At 46.2% G+C, this 22,701-nt stretch overlaps 3 protein-coding genes across 3 annotated transcripts; all 3 read right to left on the reverse strand.

Annotated features, from left to right (window-relative positions):
- LOC8077380 (ferredoxin--NADP reductase, leaf isozyme, chloroplastic) lies at positions 394–3,334 on the reverse strand. The gene is made up of 7 exons (XM_002459084.2): positions 2,767–3,334; positions 2,301–2,434; positions 1,830–1,908; positions 1,565–1,656; positions 1,322–1,399; positions 902–1,199; positions 394–760 (listed from the first exon to the last, which is right to left on the reverse strand). The coding sequence occupies exons 1-7, from the start codon at positions 3,122–3,124 to the stop codon at positions 693–695; spliced, it is 1,107 nt and encodes a 368-aa protein (XP_002459129.1). The 5' UTR covers positions 3,125–3,334; the 3' UTR covers positions 394–692.
- LOC110434060 (60S ribosomal export protein NMD3-like) lies at positions 10,301–12,478 on the reverse strand. Its single transcript, XM_021457719.1, has one exon. The coding sequence runs from the start codon at positions 11,834–11,836 to the stop codon at positions 10,427–10,429; it is 1,410 nt and encodes a 469-aa protein (XP_021313394.1). The 5' UTR covers positions 11,837–12,478; the 3' UTR covers positions 10,301–10,426.
- LOC8074089 (protein RETICULATA-RELATED 4, chloroplastic) lies at positions 13,403–17,203 on the reverse strand. Its single transcript, XM_021457229.1, has 8 exons — positions 16,246–17,203; positions 16,001–16,069; positions 15,001–15,132; positions 14,855–14,908; positions 14,701–14,745; positions 14,320–14,450; positions 13,931–14,056; positions 13,403–13,847 (listed from the first exon to the last, which is right to left on the reverse strand). Exons 1-8 carry the CDS (start codon positions 16,882–16,884, stop codon positions 13,787–13,789), a joined length of 1,257 nt encoding a protein of 418 aa, XP_021312904.1. The 5' UTR covers positions 16,885–17,203; the 3' UTR covers positions 13,403–13,786.

Below are 22,701 nucleotides of genomic sequence, written 5' to 3' on the forward strand. Positions count from 1 at the left end.
ATCGCCATCTATCACGTCACATCTAGGTTGCACTCGGATGTCTAATGTCTTCTTGCATCTGGTTGTGAATGTGATGGATGCTTTAGAAGCACATGGACGATGTGGCGCGCCATTCATCAGTCGTTTTGCTGCGACCTGCAATGATGCATGCAGCCCACCTATGGAAATGCCGCTGCCTAGATGAGAGAGTTACAGTGTCGCAACGGTGTACTTAATTAGTTTCCTGTGACTGTGAGCCCTCTCTCTCTGTCGGCTTGTAATACCCCAAAGCTAAACTCCTTTGGCTGAGCATTTTTTTTACGTTGCTCCTAATCAACCATATATAGTAGATAGGATGCATCTTTTAGGAGATAGTTTTGATAAAAAAAAAATCAAAACCGTTCTTTAGGGGGGTGTTCCAGAAAGAAACCATGGATTATATATGTGTCTTCCAATCGTAAGGTATATGTACATCGATAGACCGAGTCTGACTCGGCAATTTCATTGATCTTAGCAATGCAGAGCTAACTCGTCATCAGCTTGTTTGAGCTGATGCTGATCAATGAAGGATGCATCATGCGTGCATCTCCATCAGCAGTGGCTATATAGCCCAGCGGCAGAGCATCGTTGAGCAGATCGAGCGGAGCTTGCACAACAGAACCAAAACAACAACAAAAAAACGTATTGGTCGTCGTCATGGATCAATGCATGGATCAGTAGACTTCGACGTTCCATTGCTCGCCCTTCTTGAGCTGCTTCTTGTACTCCATCCAGTCGATCCCTGATGGATGATGATGATGATGCGTGGTTAACCAAACCAATTAATGCAGCAAAGCAAAGCAACGAGAAGAGATGACATATATATGTGTAATAAGTAGAGAGTAGTACAATGCAATGCAAGAAACAGATATATATTACGCACCGTCCTTTGCTGCTAGATCGACCATGATGTCGTCGATGCCCTTCTCCATGCCCTTGAGCCCGCACATGTAGACGTAGGTGTTGTCCTTCTTGAGCAGCTCCCACAGCTCCTCCTTGTACTCCGCCATCCGCGTCTGGATGTACATCTTCTCCCCCGCCGCGTTCGTCTGCTCCCGGCTCACCGCGAAGTCCAGCCGGAAATTTTCAGGCGCCATCTCCTTCATCTTCTCCAGCTCCTCCTTGTACAGCAGGGTGTCGCTCGTCGGGACTCCCAGGAACAGCCACGCAAGGCCGGTGTACTATATATAATTTCAGTCAGTTCATTCCATTCCTCACACTGATTTGTATGTAAATTGCATTATTGTCTGTCTCTGTTGTTTAATTGAGACTGGCTGCAGGGAGCACAGATACACACTCTCACCTTGTAGTCCTCGTGCTCCTCGAAGAACATCTTCCACAAGAAGGAGCGGAACGGAGCGATACCAGTACCCGTTGCGAGCTGCATTATATGCATCACGTTTCACATGTTCAGTTGTTTCATTCAGTTTACCAGTGCGACAAGCATGCATATATGCATGATGGACTGGTTGCACTGCAAATTAAACAGATAGCTAGCTAGAAATTTAATTGTTCATTGGATGGATCAGATGAGCTGAATAATCACCATGATGATTGTTGCATTGGGGTCTTTGGGCATGAGCATCTCCTTGCCCACTGGCCCTGTGATCTTCACCTCAGAGCCGGGCTTCAGGTCACCTGCATGCACAGGATATATATCAGTCAGCGTACTAGCGAGATCCTCTGAACACACATCTCCGATGCCTTGAAAATGACTCTAATCCTTAATTTGACAGGTTTTATGCTTAGTCTGCATCGAACAATTAAATCAAATTCGAACTAAAACAAGACAGAGAGGAAAGAAAACTGACACAGGAAGTTTGAGCAGACTCCTTTGACGATCTCCCCTTGATCGTTGGTGTAGACTAGCCTCTTCACGCACAGCGACACCTACACATGTATAACAAAGTCTTTTTTAAAATTGTTGTTTTAGTTAATTTGGATAGAAGACGTCGTGTATAGATTTTTTAGAAAGAACATCAAGAGATTTGCCGGTGTATATATATATTAGACGAGGGAAAAACAAAAAAGGTTCGAAAATTATAGGACTAGTCCCCCAGGCCCCAGCAGCTTTGCTTTCGAAAACCTGCCACTACACCTACCACAGACAACTATCAGAAAAAAGAACAACTGCATGCAGAACCAGGGAGACCACTGAAACTGAAAGAGACCAACAAAGAAACACACCACTGGAAAAAGTTGCCATATAATTTATTTTAATAGATATTAATTAATTATTGGCGATGCATATGCATATGAAAGCAACTCGATGGCTAGCTCACCGTTTTGGAGTCGCCGAAATCTCCGAGGGCGCTACTGGCGATGGAGTAGAGCCTCAGCTTGTGCGGCTTGCCGTTCTTGTCCTCGCCGTCAGCGATGATGCCGATGGACTGCCCCTCTCTGTAGGGGACCTCGCCTGCATGCACACCGTACCCCAATATATATCTCGCTTTCTGTTATGTTTATATATATGTATGTATATAACAACATATTATATGCATGTAGTATATATAGTAGTACTACCTATCAAGAAAAAGTACAGTAGTACTAGTACATACATCAATTTTTAATCTCTATAATCTTGCTTGCATGCTTAGCACGGTGAGGCCAGCTGCATGAGCATGACCATATCTTATCTTATCTTAACTAGTAGCTAGCTTAATTAGCTAGAGAAAGAGAGAGAGAGAGGCAGAGAGCAGAGGTACCTAATTAATTAAGACTCACTCCGTACGTACACTACATATATACCTTCGGTGCTGAAGACCATGTGCCACGTCTCCCCTGGCGCGTCGTCGCCGGTAATCCTAGTGTTGGACAGGCACCTCCCGACGTAGGGCTCCTTGGGCCTGTACTTGTTGGTGACGACGCCCTCGTCCTGCTTCTTGGACACCTTCTCCTTCTTCACCGCCTCCGCCTCCGCGGTCTCGGTGCTGGACACCTGCACCCGCATCCGCACCGCGCGGGTGCGCCGCTGCGGGTACAAGGATAGGAACTGGAGGTGGCTGCATGGCGACGACGGGGACGCCGCCGCCTTGGCCTTGGCAGCAGCAGCAGCTGGGGACGACGAGGAGGACAGAGAGACGGCCGCCGCGGTCACGGCAGCCATGGCTGCTGGCTGCTGCTGGCGTCCTGCTGCTGCGTGGGGTCGAATGAAGAAGAAGCTAGCCGGGGACCAAAGGGCCGTAGCTACCTAGCTAAAGCAGAGGAGAGACTCAGGAGAGGATTGGATTTGTAACGGTAACAGTATTGGGATTGGAAGAGGATAAAGGAGAGGAGAGGCCAGGAGATGAGTGGAAGAGAGACGAGGTGGGGAGCAAGTGGCTGCTGCATGCCCAGTACCTCACTCACTCACTCTCACAGCTTACCAGTACGTGCTCCAGGCCAGTAACCCGGTGCCACGTCGGGTCGGGATCGGCTAGCAAAAAGACAGGCAGCGACGACGATATTATGCATACGAAAACAAATCCCCCAACGGAATTGATAGGAACACACAGGGGCGTCGTCTGGACCGCTTCAATTTGCGTTCCATTTGCAACCACTAGACCGAGGCTTATCTCGGTATGGGGGGGGGGGGGGGGGGGGGGGGGAATCCTATTTTCATTTTTTAAAAGAAATTTAAACTAAACTTAGCTATTTTTTATTTTTAAATCTAACATATTTCATGACAAATTCCAAGGCATGGCAAATGCGCACTGCCGTGCTAAGCCGAGACTAGCACAACAAGCCTATCATCGCTCCAAAGCTTTATACCGACATGTCTTGCGAGCTAAGATGGAAGACGTGTGGACATGTGGTGTACGGTGAAGTTGGAAAGGAGTCATCATTCAAAAGCTTTATACTTGAACACGTCTTGTGAGGATGCACATGTCCATCCTAAGTAACTACTGACTAACTGCGACCGTGGTAAGCCACTTTAGCCTTAGCAGCCTCATGGAGTAAGGAGATCAGAGAAAAAGCTACAACGATCATGTGAGCCATGGCTAGTGTTGGGTCGAATGGAGGGGAACGAAGGGTCGTAGGTCGTAGCTAGCTACAATAGAGGAGACGAGAGGATTGGGTTTGTCTGTTGTAGTATTGCAAGAGGAGAGGAGTGGAGCAAGCGACGAGGAGACGAGATGAGTGGAAGAGAGACGAAATGAGTGGAAGATAGACGAGGTGAGAAGTGGTGGTTGGGTCAGCCTGACTCGCTAGAAGACAGACAACTTTCGTAATATGTATGTATAATAATATTTCTATTTATATAAGAATATTAAAACAGAATTGGTTTCATTTTTTTAATATGTGTGTGACTCTGATATGACCATTTTTAGAAAATATTAAAAAGGTAACAAATGTTTTTGCATTAGATTCCCGTGAATGAAAAAAATAGGGCATGCAAAGTAGGGTGTGGGACCAACTACAAACGACAACATACTCTATAGCAAAACGATTTATGAATGGTTGCTCTTGATCTGAGCTGATGGAAGAAGGATGACGCGTTGACTAAATCGAGCGGTCAGAAACTCGTGGCGGAGGAGTTTGAGTATTTTTTAGGTGCATATATAAATAGAATCGATAGAAGATAGAAATACAGAGAAGAAGAGATGCAATTGCGAATTGTGTCCTGCCAGTGATTCTTCGGTCCAGCTACCAGGCGTTACATTAACATCGTGAGAAATAGAACAGTGGGGTTTATTTTTATAAGATATATAGATTACATTTTTATAAGATATATAGATTACATCCTCAAGATTAATTTAAGTTTAATGCAGCGCTTTGGCTGCGCTCTGTGCGTGTGCTGTGATTCACTCCCGCGCGGTATGCAGCTTGGCCCCTTTAATTTGCTTCTTGTTGGGATGTCGACGTCCAGGTGGGACTTATAAAGTAAAGGACCTTATATAAAAAGTAAAAGCAGCTGCATCATTGTCCACACATGCTCAACATGAGTAACACCTGTGTCACGGGCTCACGGCAGCCACAGCAGGGTATATCAACCGAAGCCCATGAGGCACGTCCACAAAACCCAACGTGCTAGCCTGCATGGTCGAGTCTAATTATTTTGCCTGTGATCAACAAAGTTCAGTCTTTGGTCCAGTCGAGCATGCATATGGACCTATAGTCTGTTTTGGGGGGGTCTGGATGCAGAAGTTCTAGGCTGCCACGTATTTGTTTTTCTATTGGACTCATACTTTAACCATCTATATTCTCTATCTTTATCTCTATCTCTACACTAAAAAAAACTTTAAAATAATTATCTACCTGGTGATACCGAAAACACGTATACCACTAGTCAGTCACAAAGACTATAAAAAAAATTATACCAAATACCGACTAAAGACATACTATATATCCAGCCACATTCCTCGGCACCACAAATCTAAAGTTGTACCAAATACATATACTATGGGGTGTTTGGAACTGCTCTGCTCCAGGTTTTTCAGCTCCGCTCTACGTTTTTTAGCCAAACGGTTTCAGCTCCACGCACTCGGTTCGAGAAAAAAGAGTGGAGTTGTGAGAGCACCTATGGACTGCTCCGCTCCACATTTTTCAGCTCCGCTCCACGTTTTTTAGCCAAACGGTTTCAGCTCCACGCACTCAGTTCGAGGAAAAATGGTGGAGTTGTGAGAACACCTAAAGAGGTACTCCACAAACTCCAGTTTTTTGTGGAGCTGCTCCATGGTGAAGTTTATAGAGCAGAGTTTGTGGAGCAGTCCCAAACACTCCCTAAAGAGGTACTCCACGAACTCCAGTTTTTTGTGGAGCTGCTCCACGACGGAGTTTATGGAGCAGAGTTCGTGGAGCAGTCCTAAACACCCCCTAGCTATATGTACACTATCCGATCACGTCGAGTCTAAAGTCAAAAATCACACTCAGTTCTACGGGAGGCTTGGAGCCAATTCTGTACATTTTGTGACTTTGCATTGTCAACACTCAACGGACTCATTGGGATAGTCGGCATCCCCACTTTATTTATCATTCCAAAGAAACATACGCACTGAGCTCATCAGTTTAATTATTTAAAAGCCACGTACGAGATCATCACAACATCTGGCACCCCTCCTCCCAATCTCGTAATTGCTACCAAAAATTGTTTTTTAAAAACGAAAATGCTTACGCCCGGACGAACGGTCCATGATGTCCAAGTGACAAAGAGGAGAAGGGCACAGGGCGCCTCCGATTCAGAAGGTCCCAGCCGCAACGTCATATGGATGCCCTGCCGACGCTGGGAGAGATGACGCAACAGAAGGTAGGGAGGAGAGATGCAACACTCGACTTGCTTTTGAAACATCCAAATATAATAGTTGTAACATAAGTCTGAAGGTAGTTGAGACACTTGAAACATGCTTCAGAAACACTGAAAAACACCAAAAAACACTTGAAAACTATTGCAACCATACACAAACGTCTAAATAAAATACATGCAATGTATGTGTAAAACATATGCAACATATAAATAAACACACTTGCAATATGCCTCCGAAAATACATATGAAACATCCTCTGAAACATTTGAAACACTTGAAACATATGCTTGCAACATGACTCTAAACAACTGCAACATGCGCAACATCCTCTGATCTAGTTCTATAACATCCATGTCAAACAAATACAACATATATCTAAAATGTCTGAAATACTTGAAACATACATATGCAACATAGGGGAGGGAAAGGTTGACTAGTCGATTCTGGTTGTGGGGTGGGGGAGCTCAGTCGCTAGGTGAGAGAGGGCGGCGACGGGGTAGGGATGGTGTCGTATCGGGGTCGAGTAGAACCGCCCACTCCCCTACAACAGCACTGCGCCACCTCCATGGATCTCGCTCATGGTCCATGGATCACGCCGAGGTGGAGAGGAGGGCCACCGGATCATGGGTGTTAGGCGCTCCCGGTGGGTGAGGACGCACGGGTGGGGAAGGGGCGACGCAGGGGTAGAGGAAGAGGCCGCCGGGATGGGTGAGTGCACCACTGCCAGCTAGGGAAGCAGCCATGGGCGTGCGATGGGGTAGGCGCGAGGCGTGAGAGTGGAAGGAAGTGATCGGATTGAATCATCTATCCATTTTGGATGTCTTAATTAGGGCAATACCAATTTTTAACACATTATACTATTTTCTAAAATAAATACAACACACGGTCATACTTAAATTACCATATCATTGTTATGTTTTGGTGCAAAGCATTACTAAAGTTCATGTAGAGCTAGAGCACAAAACATTACAGCAGCCTGGCACGAGACTTGTAGTCTGAACCTGTCTCAACTCTAACGCCTTGTCCACACCATGTATAGAGGTTGGAGTAGTAGAAATATAATAGATAATTTGGGCATTCACGACTAAACAACTGTTGGCAGACTATTATTACGGTGGTAGAAATTTTATCTCTTTAATATTCAAAGTAAAGGTACAGATAGGATGTTTGACGCCAGCGACCGGACATGTTGCATGACGTACACCACAACTTTACCTCACTACCACACGCGTCGCTCGCCTATATATAAATAAAGAAACAAAATCAACTCGTAGCCACCTCACCCCACTCTACACGCACCGCCTGCCCAACGAGCTCCTCTCTCTCTACTCCTCACCCCATTGGCGCCTTAGCGGCGCCCTCCCCCACTATGGTGTCCTCACTCATTGGGAGCCCCCAATGTCATAGATCCAATGACCCTCTCTGTAACGTCCCGCCTCCACAAGATCGGGTCCGAGTCTTTTTCGGACACTTTGTCCTCACTCATGTGCACCACGAAGTACTTCCTGGTCAGTCACCCATCCCTAGATTTCTCTAGGTCAAGCACGCTTAACTTTAGAGTTCTTTAGAGTTGGGCTTCCGGAAATAAAGTTGTAACTTGTTGGTATGAGTATTCTATTAGTCGTGTTAAGCCCTGGGCCGGGATGTTACACTCTCCCCCACCGCGACGAGATCTATGGAGCAAGAGCGAGAACCATGTAGGTGGTGTGTGGTGTTGCAAGGGAGTGGGTGGCTCGCTCCTACCTGGCATGGTGCCCTCTCCACCTCGAGCGGTGCCCTCTCTCACCCCGGTGGCCATGGCACTCCTCTCGTCCCCATCCCCACCATCATCACTCAGCCAAGCCTGGTACTGGTGGCGCTGGTGCTCGTGCGCAACCGCTCACTGCCATCTCTGACCCCGACGACCGGAATGGATCGGCCCGACCTTCCCCTCCTCTATGTTGCATATGTATGTTTCAAGGGTTTCATGCATTTTAGATGTATTTTGTAATGTTTCATATGGATATTGCAAAATTGGATCGAAGGATGTTACACATGTTGCATAGGCATGTTGGAAGCATTTGTTCAAAATGTTTTATTTGTTTCTCTTGTTATAAGCGTTGATCTAGATGTTGCATATTTTTTTTTGACCGAATCAGTAGATGAATCGCCTACCTATATTTTTTTGCTTTTCAATTGAATGAAAGAATATGTGTACAAAAAGAGCAAGAATAATAGGCGTCAAGGCCCAAAGAAAAAGGAAAAGAAGTTATATTAAGAGATACTGTCTCTCCATAAACGCAGACATAATTGCCAAGGACTTTTGGCCTTTGTACAAAAATCAGATGAAGTTCAACTTTGAATCTTTTATTCCAGTAATCAGATTGACTTGCCCATTGTCAAAGATGATGCCATTTTTGACCAACCATATTGCCCAACGGGTAGTGATGATGATTTCCCTGAAGATGTTGCTTCCAAATGCTTCTCTGGCTGTTATGACCATGTCTAATGGTTGTATGTTCAGGTTCCAGTGAAGGACATGGATTGCCAGCATGAAGTAATGTCAATCCATCTCAATTCATTCACACATATATTGAAGGGTATGTTCCTGAATTTTTATTTGTTTCAGTCCTCTATTGCAACAAATGGTTCCATGTTGCAAGTTGCAAGTGTTCTATCTAGATGTTGTATATGTTTCACACATATGTTGCAAGTGCATGGTCTAGATGTTTCATCCAATTTCAGACAAATGTTGCATTCAAGTGTTTCATGTTGCACGTGTTTCTTGTTGTTTAAAGAGTTAGGGGATGTTGGGGAATGAGGTGCAGCGAGCCAGCGACGTGGCGTGCGGTGCGTTGGGGCTGGTAGTCAGGGACACGACAGACAGGGGTGCGCCGGGGGGATCCACTTCTACAATAAACTTAACGAAGGTGGGCAAAAACGATTTTTCAAGGCAGGCAAGCCAACACGGTTGGCTAACCATCTCGATCAATCTTTTAACTGATACGGATGCTCTAAAAACCGCCAAACTGTCCTAACTAGACCGCCTCCTTTAATATTTTAACCGAGGCGGTTTGCGTAAGGCAACTGCCTCCGTTATGAATTTAACCAAAGCGGTTTTTGTTATGTGCCCGCCCCCAATGCATATTTGCATCCGAGCCACCCAGCATGGCACGGCCCAGACCCGTGCCAGGCATGCCCAAGTAGGGCATGACACGATATGGCACGCGTGCCTCCGGGCCATGCCTCCCTAGTACACTGTGCCAAGGTGACGGCCCCGACATGACACATGGGCAGTTTTTCATGTCGTGTCGGCCCATAGAGCACTAAGCGATAGAGAGATGGTGGGAGAAAGAAGAGAGTATGAGAGGTTAGAGGAGGAAGACAAGATGTAAAGATCCGGCGGAGGGGTTGCCAAAGATGGGGAAGGCAACGTCAACAACGAGGGCAATGGCAGGCTACGACCGTGTCCACAACAGGAGGACGACAACACGAGCTCTCCATGATTCGTCGCCGCTAGTGGTGATGGAGAAGCCGCCTGAGTCAAGCGACAGAGGTGGAAGGTGGACGTCGTCGTCGCAATGGTGAGATAAGGATTAGGGTTTGAGCAGTACAGTGGCCAGGAGGAGAGGCACGGCGCGACGCGATACCGAATGGGGATTAGTGTTTGATGGGAGAGGGGAGCCGTGGTGGGGGCTTATATAGGCCTCCTTTGGTAGTGAGCCTCTAACGGGCTGACCGTTATATAATGAGCTGTGCCGTGTCGCCCGATGGGCCAAGGACGGCCTGTGTACCGGGCCGTGCCTGGCACGGGCCCGATGGAGGTTAGGCTAGGCTTGGACCGAGCCAAAATACCAGGCTCCGTGCCATGCCTTTGGGCCTCGAGCTGCATGCTCAACTTTAGGTCAAGGTAGATCAGCTGAGAACTGATCCACTAAATTTGCATGCTTTGAACAAAAAAAAAGAGTCGAAACATGCACCTCAAATAATGTGTACAATTAGAGAGTAATATAAGCTCATATCGTTCTATACTCAATTGAATTATTAAAATCTCCAAATTTAATTATCTGAGAAGGAGATGCTAAATGAATAAGCGAATTCCCGTCAATTTGGATAGATGAGATAAGACGTACTGTACAGTCAGAGCACGCATACTGCCATATTATTTCTATGCAATGCATGCAACACTCGCATGTCACAGCCAATCAAATGGAGAGGTCCTCGAGCAGCTCATCGAGCTCCTTCTCATCGGAAGGATTCAGCTCAATGCATCCAATACCCATGGCAAGTTCTTCAATCTCAGCGCAGATTCCTTCGCTGCCGCTGCCGTCCTGCTCCTGCATCATCTTACCGGCGCTCCTCTTGTACTTCTTCTTGACAAGCACTGCGTCAGGTAACTCGTGGCGCTGCCCATAGCTCTCCAGGTCCTGATTGTTGACGTTGCAGAGGTCGTACCCTAGCACATAGTCCCCAGGGTTCAGCCGCCAGCCGATATGCGTCTTCACGGTGAAGACGGTGTCGTTCTTGCCCAAGTCCGACGCGCGGGCGACCTGCACCCATGACATCAGGTACGGCGAGCCGTGCACGAGCACCGAGACGTGGACTTCACGATGGTCCAGCTCCACGTCGAGCACGACGTACTCCACCAGGCGGCTGCTGCTGAGCAGGGGCTCGAACATGTAACGGTCGTACTCCGCGATGCCCATCACGGCGAGGCGCATCGTGTTGGTGTCCAGCAGCGCTATCGACTTGCTGACCTTGACGCAGAGGACGAGCGGCCCCAGGCCGCCGAGGGCGCGGCACGCCTCCCTGGGAAGGAAGATGAGGTCGTCGCGACAAATCGCGCAGAGCTCCACGGAGTATGCGTCCTTGAAACTGTTTGGCGAGGCGCGGTGCCTCGCGGTGCCGACGACGCGGGCGGGCGCGACGGACGAGACGAATTCGACGAGGCGCGCGGCGTGAGAGCGCGACGCGAAGTAGAAGTCGAGGCCCCCCGAGCTGCCGTCCACGCGGACAGCCGAGTCCGCGGCGCCGTGCCTGACGATCTGCTGGTCGAGGTGGATGAGCGTGCGGCGGTGCGACGCGCGCTGCCGCACCTGCACGACGGCGGACCACTGCTGGTCGGGGCCAGCGGCCAGTGCCCGGGCCCTGCCGCAGGCGTCGCAGAGGCGGTCGTGGACGGCGAACTCCGCGACGTGGTCCTCCTCCACAGTCACGCCGTGGGTGGTCTCGCGGCGGACTCGGACGCGGACGCGGAGCACGAGGCGCTTGGAGTTGGAGTGCGGCGGCTCGGTGGGGACGGCGACCAACTCCGCGGCGGCGATCGCGACCCCGTGGCGGGCGGTGTGGCGGTCGACGCGGCGGAGGAGGATCTGCATGAGCTCGTCCGAGTCCGGTGCGGCGCTGATCCACGACCGGGGGGGTCTGAGGTACGAGGAGCACGCCGGGCAGCGCACCACGTCGTTGTGGCGCGGCACGCTCTCCGCGATGGCCATGCGCGCGCGGAGGCAGCGCGCGCACGTGTTGGCCGGATTCGGCGCCACGACGCCGCAGGTGGAGCAGATGGACGTGCACGATGCGGCGCCCGCGGCCTGCTGCTCGGGTGTGAGGAACATCCTGCCGGGCCCGGCGAACGGCGATGGTGGCGACGGCTGCGTTGCGGCGATCGGTGGTAAGGAACAGAAGTCGGGCTGCAACCGCAAAGGGCTATTAATTAGGGTTTAGCTTAGTGGGCTCTATCGGTTGCACGGCCCGTGCAAAATAACAGGCTCTGGGCTTTTTGTAAGGTATAGAGCCAGTTGGGCTTCCAGCCTCCGCCCTGTGGGCCGCGGCCCACCCTGCGCTCGGCCCAGAAAAGGCCCATACGTGAGTCAAGAAGCTCGGAACTCCATTGGTTGTGGAGAATCCTGTCATCATGGTTCAGAAGACATTCGATGGGCCAGCACAGTCTGCAATGCAGTAGTACTTGGAGAACATGACGAACTTCCTTGTTGCAGTTAGAGCAGCCCCAAGCCCCCAACGCTGCATGCTGTCTAGTGGTGTCATTTGTCCATGTAGGCTCAGATGCTTGGTGGCTGCAAAAGGTAAAAAGACGGTGGCCTTGCATGCTGTTATAGGAGCCTGCAGAGGTATCGTTTCCCTCACCTGACAAATTGATGAAGGCACCATGAAAATCGCGTTGGGAGAGGAATGGCAGTCACATGCTTAGGCCTTGTTTAGTTCCCAAAATTTTTCAAGATTCCCCGTCACATCAAATCTTGCGGCACATGCATGAAGCATTAAATATAGACGAAAATAAAAACTAATTACGCAGTTTACCTGTAAATCGCGAGACGAATCTTTTTGATCCCAGTTAGTCTATGATTGGATAATATTTGCCACAAACAAACGAAAGTGCTACAGTAGCGAAATCCAAAATTTTTCCCAAACTAAACAAGGCCTTACCTTGGGGATTGGAAAAGTAAACAGGAAATGCCAGAGACAGTGGTTAGTGTAGGACCAAGGGAGGCATATGCAAGTGTACCTTGCGTTGAGGCAGTGTTGGTCTTAGTACGCCCAATCCTACATGAATGCACGCTTTTTCATGAGGCATATGATTCTATATGCCTGCGATAGGGTTGCTCTTAGTGCCATGAACCTGTTGATGTATGAAACCTGTGATATAGAGAAGCTAAATAGCTGAGTTGCATTGAAAGTCTTTTATTGTGTTAGGCCTATAGGGGGGGGGGGGGGTAGCTGAATTGATTTGTAAATTTGGAAGAAAATAGGGCTGTTAGCCCGCTTCTCATTGAAACTGTAACTATTCTAGTTTTTTTATACCCGGGTATCATACGGATACGGTACATCCATATATACGCTAAATCATTCGGGCCTTTAGTTCAAATATGCTCCAACTCACATCAACATATGTGGATTGAGACAAATACATAGACATCAAAACAAGCCCTCAATGAAGAAAATCCCCATCATGTAGCTCATAGTAGATGCAGAATTCTATGACTTCACTATTTTGTTTAGTTCAAAAACTTATTGCGTGCTTACCTCATGTTGGACTACTCGCATCTGAGGTGGATCCTCGGACCAACAAACCGTTTGTCTGGTAATAAGGCGACACTGAATATACTGCGACAGAATCTCTGGAACAGTTGTCAAGAACTCTAACCGACAAAACAGCCAAGGCATTGAGGAAATACAACAAGGCTAGCTACAATGCATACATACAGATGAAATAGGACAAGCGAAACTTCCTAGAGTTTAGGTAGTCAGCATGGAATCCCCAATGTAACATATATTTGAATTTTGAACAATGACAGCCCTTGTTGCAAGTTGCAAGCTAGAAAAGAAAAGTTGAGGGGTAAAACGACGTTGTCGTTGCATACGAGAATTCGACGGATATATCCCTACTTGTGGTTTTCCGAACAAAATTGGGATTTGTCCTATATATAGGGGGGGCCTCCAATCCAATGAAGAGTTGAGCGGCATTCTAGAGGCAGGCAAGCCATCATCGATGGTATTGTGAACATGCCCCACTGACAGAAGAACATGCAGACAAGCTGCTACAACTTTTAGGCCTCTTCGTGATCGTGACCCTTTTGGACGCCTATCCATCTGGCATAGTCAATCCAGCTGTTCACAAAGTTCACCAGTAAGCAAATACATCAACAGCAGGATGCAAGATTTCAGTTTCTGGTGAGGTGAATGTTACTCACAGCAAAGATCCAAGGAATGTGTTGCCCGAACGAACCATGAAGCACATTGCACTCAGTAATAGTTTCTGGTTATGCAGCAACGGCTCCAGGATCCTCTGTTCGAGCACACCAGCCAGAAGCTGATACCTGATGAAGTATATAAATTTTGTCATAAGAATGAAACTGTGAATGACAAACCAAATTGTTGACAACAACATCGTCTGTATCTATTTGCTACATGTTTCACAGCTGCGATCTGTTTCAAGGCGGGGAAAAAAAAAATCAAGATTGCCAATTCAACTGGCACGCTTGTTCTCTCTGGCTAACTCATAGCAAAACAAGATAATCAGTCATAAATTCAAAAGCTTAAGTATGTATTGTATGCTAAAATATGTAGGAACTCTGTTTACCTGAGGTTACTAGAAATTGACATGTATATACCATAGGCAATGCTAGTTTGGAGAACTGGAATTTCCACGGCTTCATCCTTGTTAACAGCCGCCTTTGCTTTGAGCGCTGCACTGGTGACACTAGTGCCAACCTGGGAAGATGACAAATTCGTAGGCATTGCAAGCTTAGAGAACTTATTCAGGGAGATAAAACCAACTAATGCATAAATATTTTTTTGCATGCATAACAATGATTCCCGTTTTGAAGAAGTGTTTCTTCGTAACAGGATCATGTTCGACTGTATATCGCTCAGAACAGAGAATGACAACTTTCTAGCAAAAGATCAAAATAGACTGCTAATGAAGATCATCACAGAATAGCTATGAGATAAACAAACTTACCAAAGAAGCAGTAGTTCCCACTACCAAAAGCTTTGCAGCGTTCCTCTGGAAAGAAGCAGCCACTGTTAGTTGATCAACATGGCTTGCAAATAAATCCAGGTAACTATGAATATCATAAAATAGTTAACAATTGAATGCAATGAATCTACAGTACCACAAAAGCTCCAATCCTCTGCACAAGTGTGAATGATCTTCCAGCCAGAGCAATCTGCAAAAAAGTTGCATAACATGTTTTCGAATACAATGGGAAAGAAATATGAGGTCCATTCAACTCTAGGAAAAGGGAAACGGTTGCTTTACTTGGAAAGCATTATCAGGGCAGCTAGAGAAAAAACTGGCAATAGCTGAGGCATTTCTTGCAATTGGAGGCTGTAAACCAATAGTTGGAGCAGGAAGATAGACAAGCATGACATCCGCAACTATCGCCATGACCTAGGTAGTATCAGAAGGAACAACTGAATTAGATTCATATCTGAATAGTTTAAATGTTCAGTGTAGAAAGGTACAAATCATGTGATGTCAGATAGTGAGGCATTTTATAATTATTAGTGAAGCGAAACCAAAGAAAATATGTTCTGTTTGATAAAGAGTAGATCTTAAGGTCTTCCGTTAGCCTGAGATTGCAAAGATTGGCATGTTTCATCAGTAACAGTGAAAGAATGAGAAATGAGCAGGATGGTTCCATGGAAAAGCCAGATATTTGGGATATTGTGATTGTCTTGTTTCCAGACTTGATTATTTAACAAAATAGTGAGTCTCATCCTCATTAGATGAAATTGACCCTATTTCCAAATTTTGCCACTACTGTTATAGTCCCCAGTTACAGCCATCATCCTTTTGACAAAGAACACTACTGAAATGTGGATACTGATAAAAAGCCCAGTGGTAAAGCTAGTTTAACCAACCACATAAACACTACTATTCAGATTTTTTTATAAAAAAATGTACCTCCCTTGGTTAATTTTCTTTTACAGTACTTGTAATTTTGTGTTGCTAGTATAGATATTTTCTAACATATTAATGGCCAAAGTTTAAAACATACAGGCAGGCAGGGATTCTAGGATGTAAAGTGAAAAAATGGATGAGTAGTATGTATCAACTTCTAATATTTCGCCAGTTTTCACATTTCAGTTCCAAACCTTATACAGTTGCTACAAAGATGAAAGTGCAGATTTGTCCTGACTAATATAACAATCTAATGCGCTATGTGTTGAGAAGTAGTACCAAAACCAAGGCATAGGCATAATGAAGCTTGAAGCAAGTTGGATGATATGAGATAAACACAGTTAGGCAGGCGTACCACATCAGATATGACAACTTCAATCTCTTTGAAGAAATTGTCCCCCCTCTTCTGCAACTCAGCGGCAGTCTGAACAAAAGTAGTCAAATTAGCACTAGACAGGTCGACGCAATTTGATCACTACTCAAGGGCGACCTGTCAGGAGCAGTGAAACAAGTGCAGCGCACGTTCTCGAAAAATAAAAAGAAAAAGAAAAAAAAAAGAAAAAGGAGAGAGTGGCGAGGTGTACGTGAGAGGTGACCGACCTTGGCGACGAGACCGATGCCGCACTCTATGCCGAGCTTGGTGAGGAAGAGTTCGTCGGCGAGGAGTCTCTCCCTGAAGCCCTTGAAGGTGAGGAGCCATTTGATGAAACCGTTGGCCTCGAGTTCGTTGAAGCGGGCCACGATGTCGCCCCCGATCCGGCCGCTCTCGATGGCGGCGGCGAGATCAGACGGCAGGCTGTCGAGCTTCCGGCCCAGCTGCGCCAGCACGAACAGCGCCTCCCCGCGAGGGTCGCCGAGCGAGCCGTCGCCGGCATCCTCCCCGCCGTGGTCGTTGTGGCCGCCGTCGTCGCCACCACCCTCGTCGCCGCCGGCTCCGCTGCCGCTGCCGCCGTCTCCGCCGTGGTTCTCTTCGGCGTCATCGCTGCCAAAGCCACCGCCGGCGATGGAGGGCGAGGCGGAGGCGGAGGGTGGTGGTGGGAGCCCGCGGTGGAGGGGCGTTCCCGGGGGGTTGTTGGTGCGCGGAATGCGGGCGCGCAGCGGCAGCGGGAGCGCGGCACGCGAGAAGTGGAGCAGCGGGAGGCGGCCAGGTGCCCGGCTAGTGAGGTGCAGGTGGAGCGGCGTCGGCTGTGCTGACGCGGCGGAGAGCGAAGACGCCGAAGAGGACGGCGGGAGGGCCATGGTCACTGCTAGGCGAGCGGGGAGAGAGAGGGTGGGGGGGAGCGGCGTACGGCACGGTGGCCGGTGGGGGTTTATGTACGAGGAGTGGGCGGGCTGCTTTGGGGGCGGAGGCAACGAGGCGGCGAGGGGAAACGTTGGTGCCGCCGTCAACCCGGCCAGCCAACGAGGTTTACGTTACGAGGGAGGCCAAGGCTGGTGCGGCGGCTTCGGCTTCGGCTAGCCAGCCAACCCGCCAATTCGTTGGACGCCCGCGCCCGCGCCTGGGTTTCTTTCGTCACGGAGACGGAGGAGAAACCCCGGGGCCCGGCCGGGCCGAATTTTAAAGATGCTGCGGGCGGGCGGGCGGGCGGGGGTGGCCGGTGGGACACGCTCTTATCCCTGGCCTCGTCTCGGGCAGGCACACGCCGTGGCCCGTGGCCACACCCCGCCGGCGGTCGGCGGCCCGCGGATTGGGTAAGGCTTGGTTGGTTTGGTGGGCTGCTGCGGCCTGGCATCGCTTGCGACGCCGTCCGTCGCCTGCTCTGCTCCACAGTCCACAACTTTTTTGTTTCAGTGGAAGATTGACTTTACTCATGATTGATGGTAATATAAAGGGCACAATAAAGCTATTTCAGTGGGCACAACTGCCCAAGGAGCCATACATGTCGGCCTACGTCCAGAGATAAGGGACAATCTATCTAGCTAAATTGTGAGCCTCTCGTGCACAAAAAAAATAGCCCATTGAGACTTTCTTCTATTTGAGATTGAGATTTCCTTCGGAATCGTGATGTTAATGGCACAAGCGATTACCTTTCATTGATCCCTTTCAGTTTCACCACAACCGAAGCATTTGATGCAATGTAAATTCTTTTGTAAGTTCAAATGTACTGCTGGTGACAACAAAGCTTCGCAGCACGATATAGCTTCTTTCTACCGTGGCTGGGGCGCCTCAACTTCCACTGATGACGATAGCAGAGATAAGGCTTGCTAAATTGTGAGCCTCTCATACACAAAAGTGAAAACTTTCTTCTATTTGAGATTTCCTTCGGAATTTGTGGTGTTAGTGCCACAAGCTACCATTCATTGATCCCTTGCACCACAACTGAAGCATCGGTTAATTCTTTCTGTTCGTTTCGCTGAAATTTAGCTGCTGATGATGTTGATTTGTTGTGAGAAAAAAGCAGTATGCTGAAGTCATGTTGAAAAATAGGACATATAAGTTTAAATCTACTGCCAGCGATAAAGCTTCACAATACGCCATAGCTTCCAACATGTCTGGGTCTCAACTTCCACATATGATGGTATCAAGAGCCCTAGCAACATAGTTGTGTTCTTCGACCTCTCGAGTAGTTGGGGGTAAGGATGGAAAATATAATACAATGAATTATTCAGCATCTGTATCTGCTAAAACTTTGTAATTTGGATATTCGTATTTGTCTTTCCTTATAATGTGCATCTAATGGATGTATCCAAATTTATATTTTTACTGCTTTTCTCTATCTGATTCTAGATCCGTATTCGACAAAAATATAGAATTTCTGACATTATTTGTATCTGCGAAGAACAATGTATAATGACTTTATTTAAAAAAATTCTTTTGATGACTAGTGATTAAATTTTAATGTTACTAGATGCATTAAAATTATGTAATAGCATTTTATAAATAAATTTTAATATATTGATGATATGTAAATATTAAATTAATTTTAGTGTTTTCTATTTTAGTTTAGTCCTAATATATTGTTGTTGTAAATTATTTTAATAATTAATTTATTTATTATTGGTATAAATTATTCATTATAATTTACATAAATTATAATTTCATGATAAAAATTATACAAAAATGATTGATTAGTTGATACTAGCTATCTATTCTAAGCTGTTTATTGGTAACAGTATTATTTCTTCTAAGCTATCCTTGTGTATGTTATATACCCACATATTTTAATATTATAATAATCATGTAATTACAAGAACATTTGATAAAACAAAATGGCTACTTGTTCCACTATTCTAGTTTGAATTTCTTCACTTGATCTATCGTTTTATTAAATACTATCCATTGTAATTTAGCTCACTACGATACTGAATATTATTAGAGGTGTACTTTGATTTTATTTCACTTAGTTTATTGATGAACTTAGTAGTGAAATTCTATTTGTGTATGCTGAATTTGATAATATCCACTTTGAGTTGAATAAATATCCGAAAAGAAATTTGAATCTGAGATACGATTTTACATTCATATTTGAATATCATTATTCATATAATTTGAATTAAATTCAGATAGAAATGATATGTGAATCTGATTCTATACGGATTCGATCCATTTATATCGCTAGTTCTGATTCTGGCTATCTCGCGGGCCCGTGGATTCTGATTCTGGGTATATCTCCCTGCAGCCTCGGGTTGGTTGGTGGGCGGCCATTGCGGACTCCGTCGCCTGCTCCACACTCTGCCGACGTCAAAGGTTGTTTTTTTTTGTTGTTGTTTTTCTTTTTGAAGGGAGACGACAAAGGTTGGTGAGGGTGGTGGCCTGGTGGGTGCCTGTTTGGTGGGCTGTGTGGGCCGTGCGTCTCCTGGGCCGAGCCGTAGACCTCACTCAGCTGGGCTTCTAGAGTAGACTAGCGCATACTTGGGCCAAGCAGATTGGCGGTGGTTTTCTTTAGAAAAAAAGTCTGTTTTGTCTTCATCAACTATCTCAACAGTCAGCCTTTTACTCTTGAACTAGAAAACCGAACATTGCTCATCACCTATCTTTTCAAACCAGACATAGGACCTCCCTTGATATATTCTCTAGGTGGGTTTTCTCTTTTTCTTTTATATTTTTTGGGTTATATCTTTGAAAAATCATAATAATTTACGGAGTGCATGTAGGTGTACTACCCAATGTGATATTTGAACCACCCTCGCTCCAAAAACAAACTCAGTGAGGCTGTCTTCAACAGCAGACTTATTTGGGAACCCAAACCTAAAATGGGTCTCCAACACAATACCTATAGCCTCCAACAGAGTACCAATAAAGATCCATTTTGGGTATCAGGAGAGGCATAACCCAAATTTAGGTATCTTCTGCAGAGAGTGTTGTATTTTAGGTTTTGTTGTTAGAGAAGACTAAAAATATGTATGGAACTTTTTACCTGTAGCACTACACAAAGAACAAATGAGTCTTGTATTTTGGGTGACGATTGTTGGAGATAGTCTGAGATGACAATGAAACAAAAGATAATTTGTCCATTTTACTAGCATTGATACTCCAATCCATAATGCCATGGTAGTACGTGCGAAGAACACAAGTAACAACAACACTGTGGACCATAGGTATTCTCAAGTTCAAAATTCAAATCAAATAGATATTCAAAACTGCTTATCGCACTACTAGGACGAGTACTATATATTTACAGTGGCACGGAGCAAAGGCGAGGAAGGGTGACAAAAAAATAATACTAGAGCGTCGGCACGGCAGCATATGGACGTGTGCAACAAGAAGAAAACAGACAAAGCTTTCCCGTTCGCCACAGCTACCAGCACTCTGGTTGGTATGGCGTTACCCTGCTGTCTGCATTCCCAGTCGCAAATTCTATCATTCTGTGACCCCGTGTTCCGAGACGAACATATAGCTAGGAGTATAAAATTACAGGCAGTCAGTTCATGGCACGGCACTGTACAGTTATTAGTGACAATGTGACACTTCTGGTACCGAGAGAAGACAAGAACTAATGCCGGCCTGATATGTGCCTACCTGACCAGAGCCTCTGCCGTTTCTGCTGTCGGTCTCTGCCTTGTTGCGACGCGAACCAACATTTTTTTTTCTCTTGTAGTACGTACTCAAGACTCAGGCACTCAGCTGTGTTAATACTTGTTTTAACAGCTCACCGTCGTCACCCCCCAAAGCTCCAGCATCTTGCTTCCAGTTTCAAACTATCTGAAGGGAATGAATAACATTATATATGTGGTCCAGATTGTAGGGACAGATTTCAGCACTTGTTCTCAAAACTAAAGCTCTAAATGGTTGGGATAAAAGTAATGGAGGAATGACATGTTTTCCTGCATTTGTTTAACCTTCGGGCACACTAGCAACCTTGCATGACATGATATTAAAAGCCTGAAATCATCAGCATCTCCATTACAGGCCCTTTGTTCAAAACAATAATTAAAAACTTGCTGTTATTAGGACAAAATTTTACCAGACCTTAATTAAATACAAATTATAACCATCAATAACCATGACGCCCTACATTCCAAATTATAAGGCGTCTTGTCTTTTCTAGATACATAACTTTAGTTATATACTTAAATATACACTATGTTTTGAACAACAATGTATATAAGAAAAAGTCAATAACTATTACATTATTTACATTATCTAAGTGTATATTAAAAGTTATATATTTAGAAAAAGTGAAATTGTTTTATAATTTGGAATGGAGATACTAGTAAAAAAATTGGTGCCAAATACCGTACACGAAGCAGTGTAGGTGCAATCATGCTGGTCAGGGTCTGTGGCCTGTGGATAGTGTTGCACGTGCCCTGGAATAACCTGTAGATCGCAATGCAAAATGGCGTGCTGCTGACTGCTGAGCATGGCAACTATCCGCAGCTAATTGCACGCACTAATAGGCACGGGGTCAATCATATGATACCACGGGTCCACAGTGCAACGAAACAGTGGCATGTCAAAAAAAAAGGTAGATTAAGCTGACAGGTCAAGAAAGGTGAAAGAGGGATCGGACCAAATAGTATAGAGACAGTGGTCCGATTCTGAATATGCATGGCGCCCACTAGGGAGCATGCGCAGCAGGGTCCAACGCTGCATGCGCGCCTAAACTTGCTGGCTTGCCTCCCTTGAGGAGTTAACCTGCATGAGATGAGTGAAATCCGAACGTATTTGGTAGCGTTTCAGACTCTTAGAAATGTTTACGATTTAGATTCTCTTCAGAAACGTTTCTATGACGAATCAAAATTATTTCGTGAAACCATTTGGCTAGTTTGTTGGATCCCTGAAACTAGAATCAGAAGAAATCGGATTTAAATTCTACTAAGGATGTGAAACGTGTCTCGCTGCCAAACAAACACTTCCGGACTCCGTAAAAAATGCAAGGATCAGGTAAAGGTAGGTAGGTAACTTAACTCTCTGGATACAAACTGAAGATGGGAACAGCGAACACCAAGACAAGCAGGTAGAATCCGCAAGCACAGCTGTGGCAAAACATGCCCCTCCAGTTTGGACGTTCTGATGATTCTTTTGCTCGCAGAACGCATCTTATCTTAGAAGTATGGAAGCTAAAACTGTACATTCAGTTCAATGACACAAGATAAAAAGAGCTGCTGTATGTATCCAGCAGCATGTATTCCGTATCAGACGACCCCTGGTGTGTTGCATTGTCCACATCTATTTTCCTCCACTGCACTACTACAGTCTACAGCATTGATAATATAGTTCCTCCATTGGTTGCTTATAGGTAAAAGAGGGTTGATTTCCAGCCAAATGGACTTATTATAGTACTTATTAACTTACAGAGCCTGAATACATATATGATACCCTGATGGAACGGAACAGATGTCGACAATCTGATCTGATGAGAATATATATGGTCCAGCCGCCGTCCAAGCAATATAATGGCGCCAAACCTGCATAACAATGCATCCAAGATCCTGCATAGTATATGATACCCTGATGCTTTGCCGTGGTGTAGGCTGGTGGACCCCGGGCCCGGACACTTTCGCTGTGCACTCACATGCCTCATGGAGCTAAGCTTAATTATTGTTACTCCATGAGAGCATGGTAACAAGACGACGACTCAGCAAGACAACAAGGAAGGAACACAGTAGCAACGC

Source organism: Sorghum bicolor, chromosome 3 (genome assembly GCF_000003195.3).
Source record: "Sorghum bicolor cultivar BTx623 chromosome 3, Sorghum_bicolor_NCBIv3, whole genome shotgun sequence".
Taxonomy (NCBI): Eukaryota; Viridiplantae; Streptophyta; class Magnoliopsida; order Poales; family Poaceae; genus Sorghum; species Sorghum bicolor.

Coding starts and splice junctions, on each gene's coding strand:
- LOC110434060 (XM_021457719.1), bottom strand. CDS start 11,836: ATGTTCCTCACACCCGAGCAGCAGGCCGCGGGCGCCGCATCGTGCACG.
- LOC8074089 (XM_021457229.1), bottom strand. CDS start 16,884: ATGGCCCTCCCGCCGTCCTCTTCGGCGTCTTCGCTCTCCGCCGCGTCA. Junction 16,070..16,245: donor GCATCGGTCTCGTCGCCAAG/GTCGGTCACCTC, acceptor ACTTTTGTTCAG/ACTGCCGCTGAGTTGCAGAA. Junction 13,848..13,930: donor ACATTCCTTGGATCTTTGCT/GTGAGTAACATT, acceptor CTTTGTGAACAG/CTGGATTGACTATGCCAGAT.
- LOC8077380 (XM_002459084.2), bottom strand. CDS start 3,124: ATGGCTGCCGTGACCGCGGCGGCCGTCTCTCTGTCCTCCTCGTCGTCC. Junction 1,400..1,564: donor CCAATGCAACAATCATCATG/GTGATTATTCAG, acceptor CATATAATGCAG/CTCGCAACGGGTACTGGTAT. Junction 1,200..1,321: donor AGGAGCACGAGGACTACAAG/GTGAGAGTGTGT, acceptor AATTATATATAG/TACACCGGCCTTGCGTGGCT.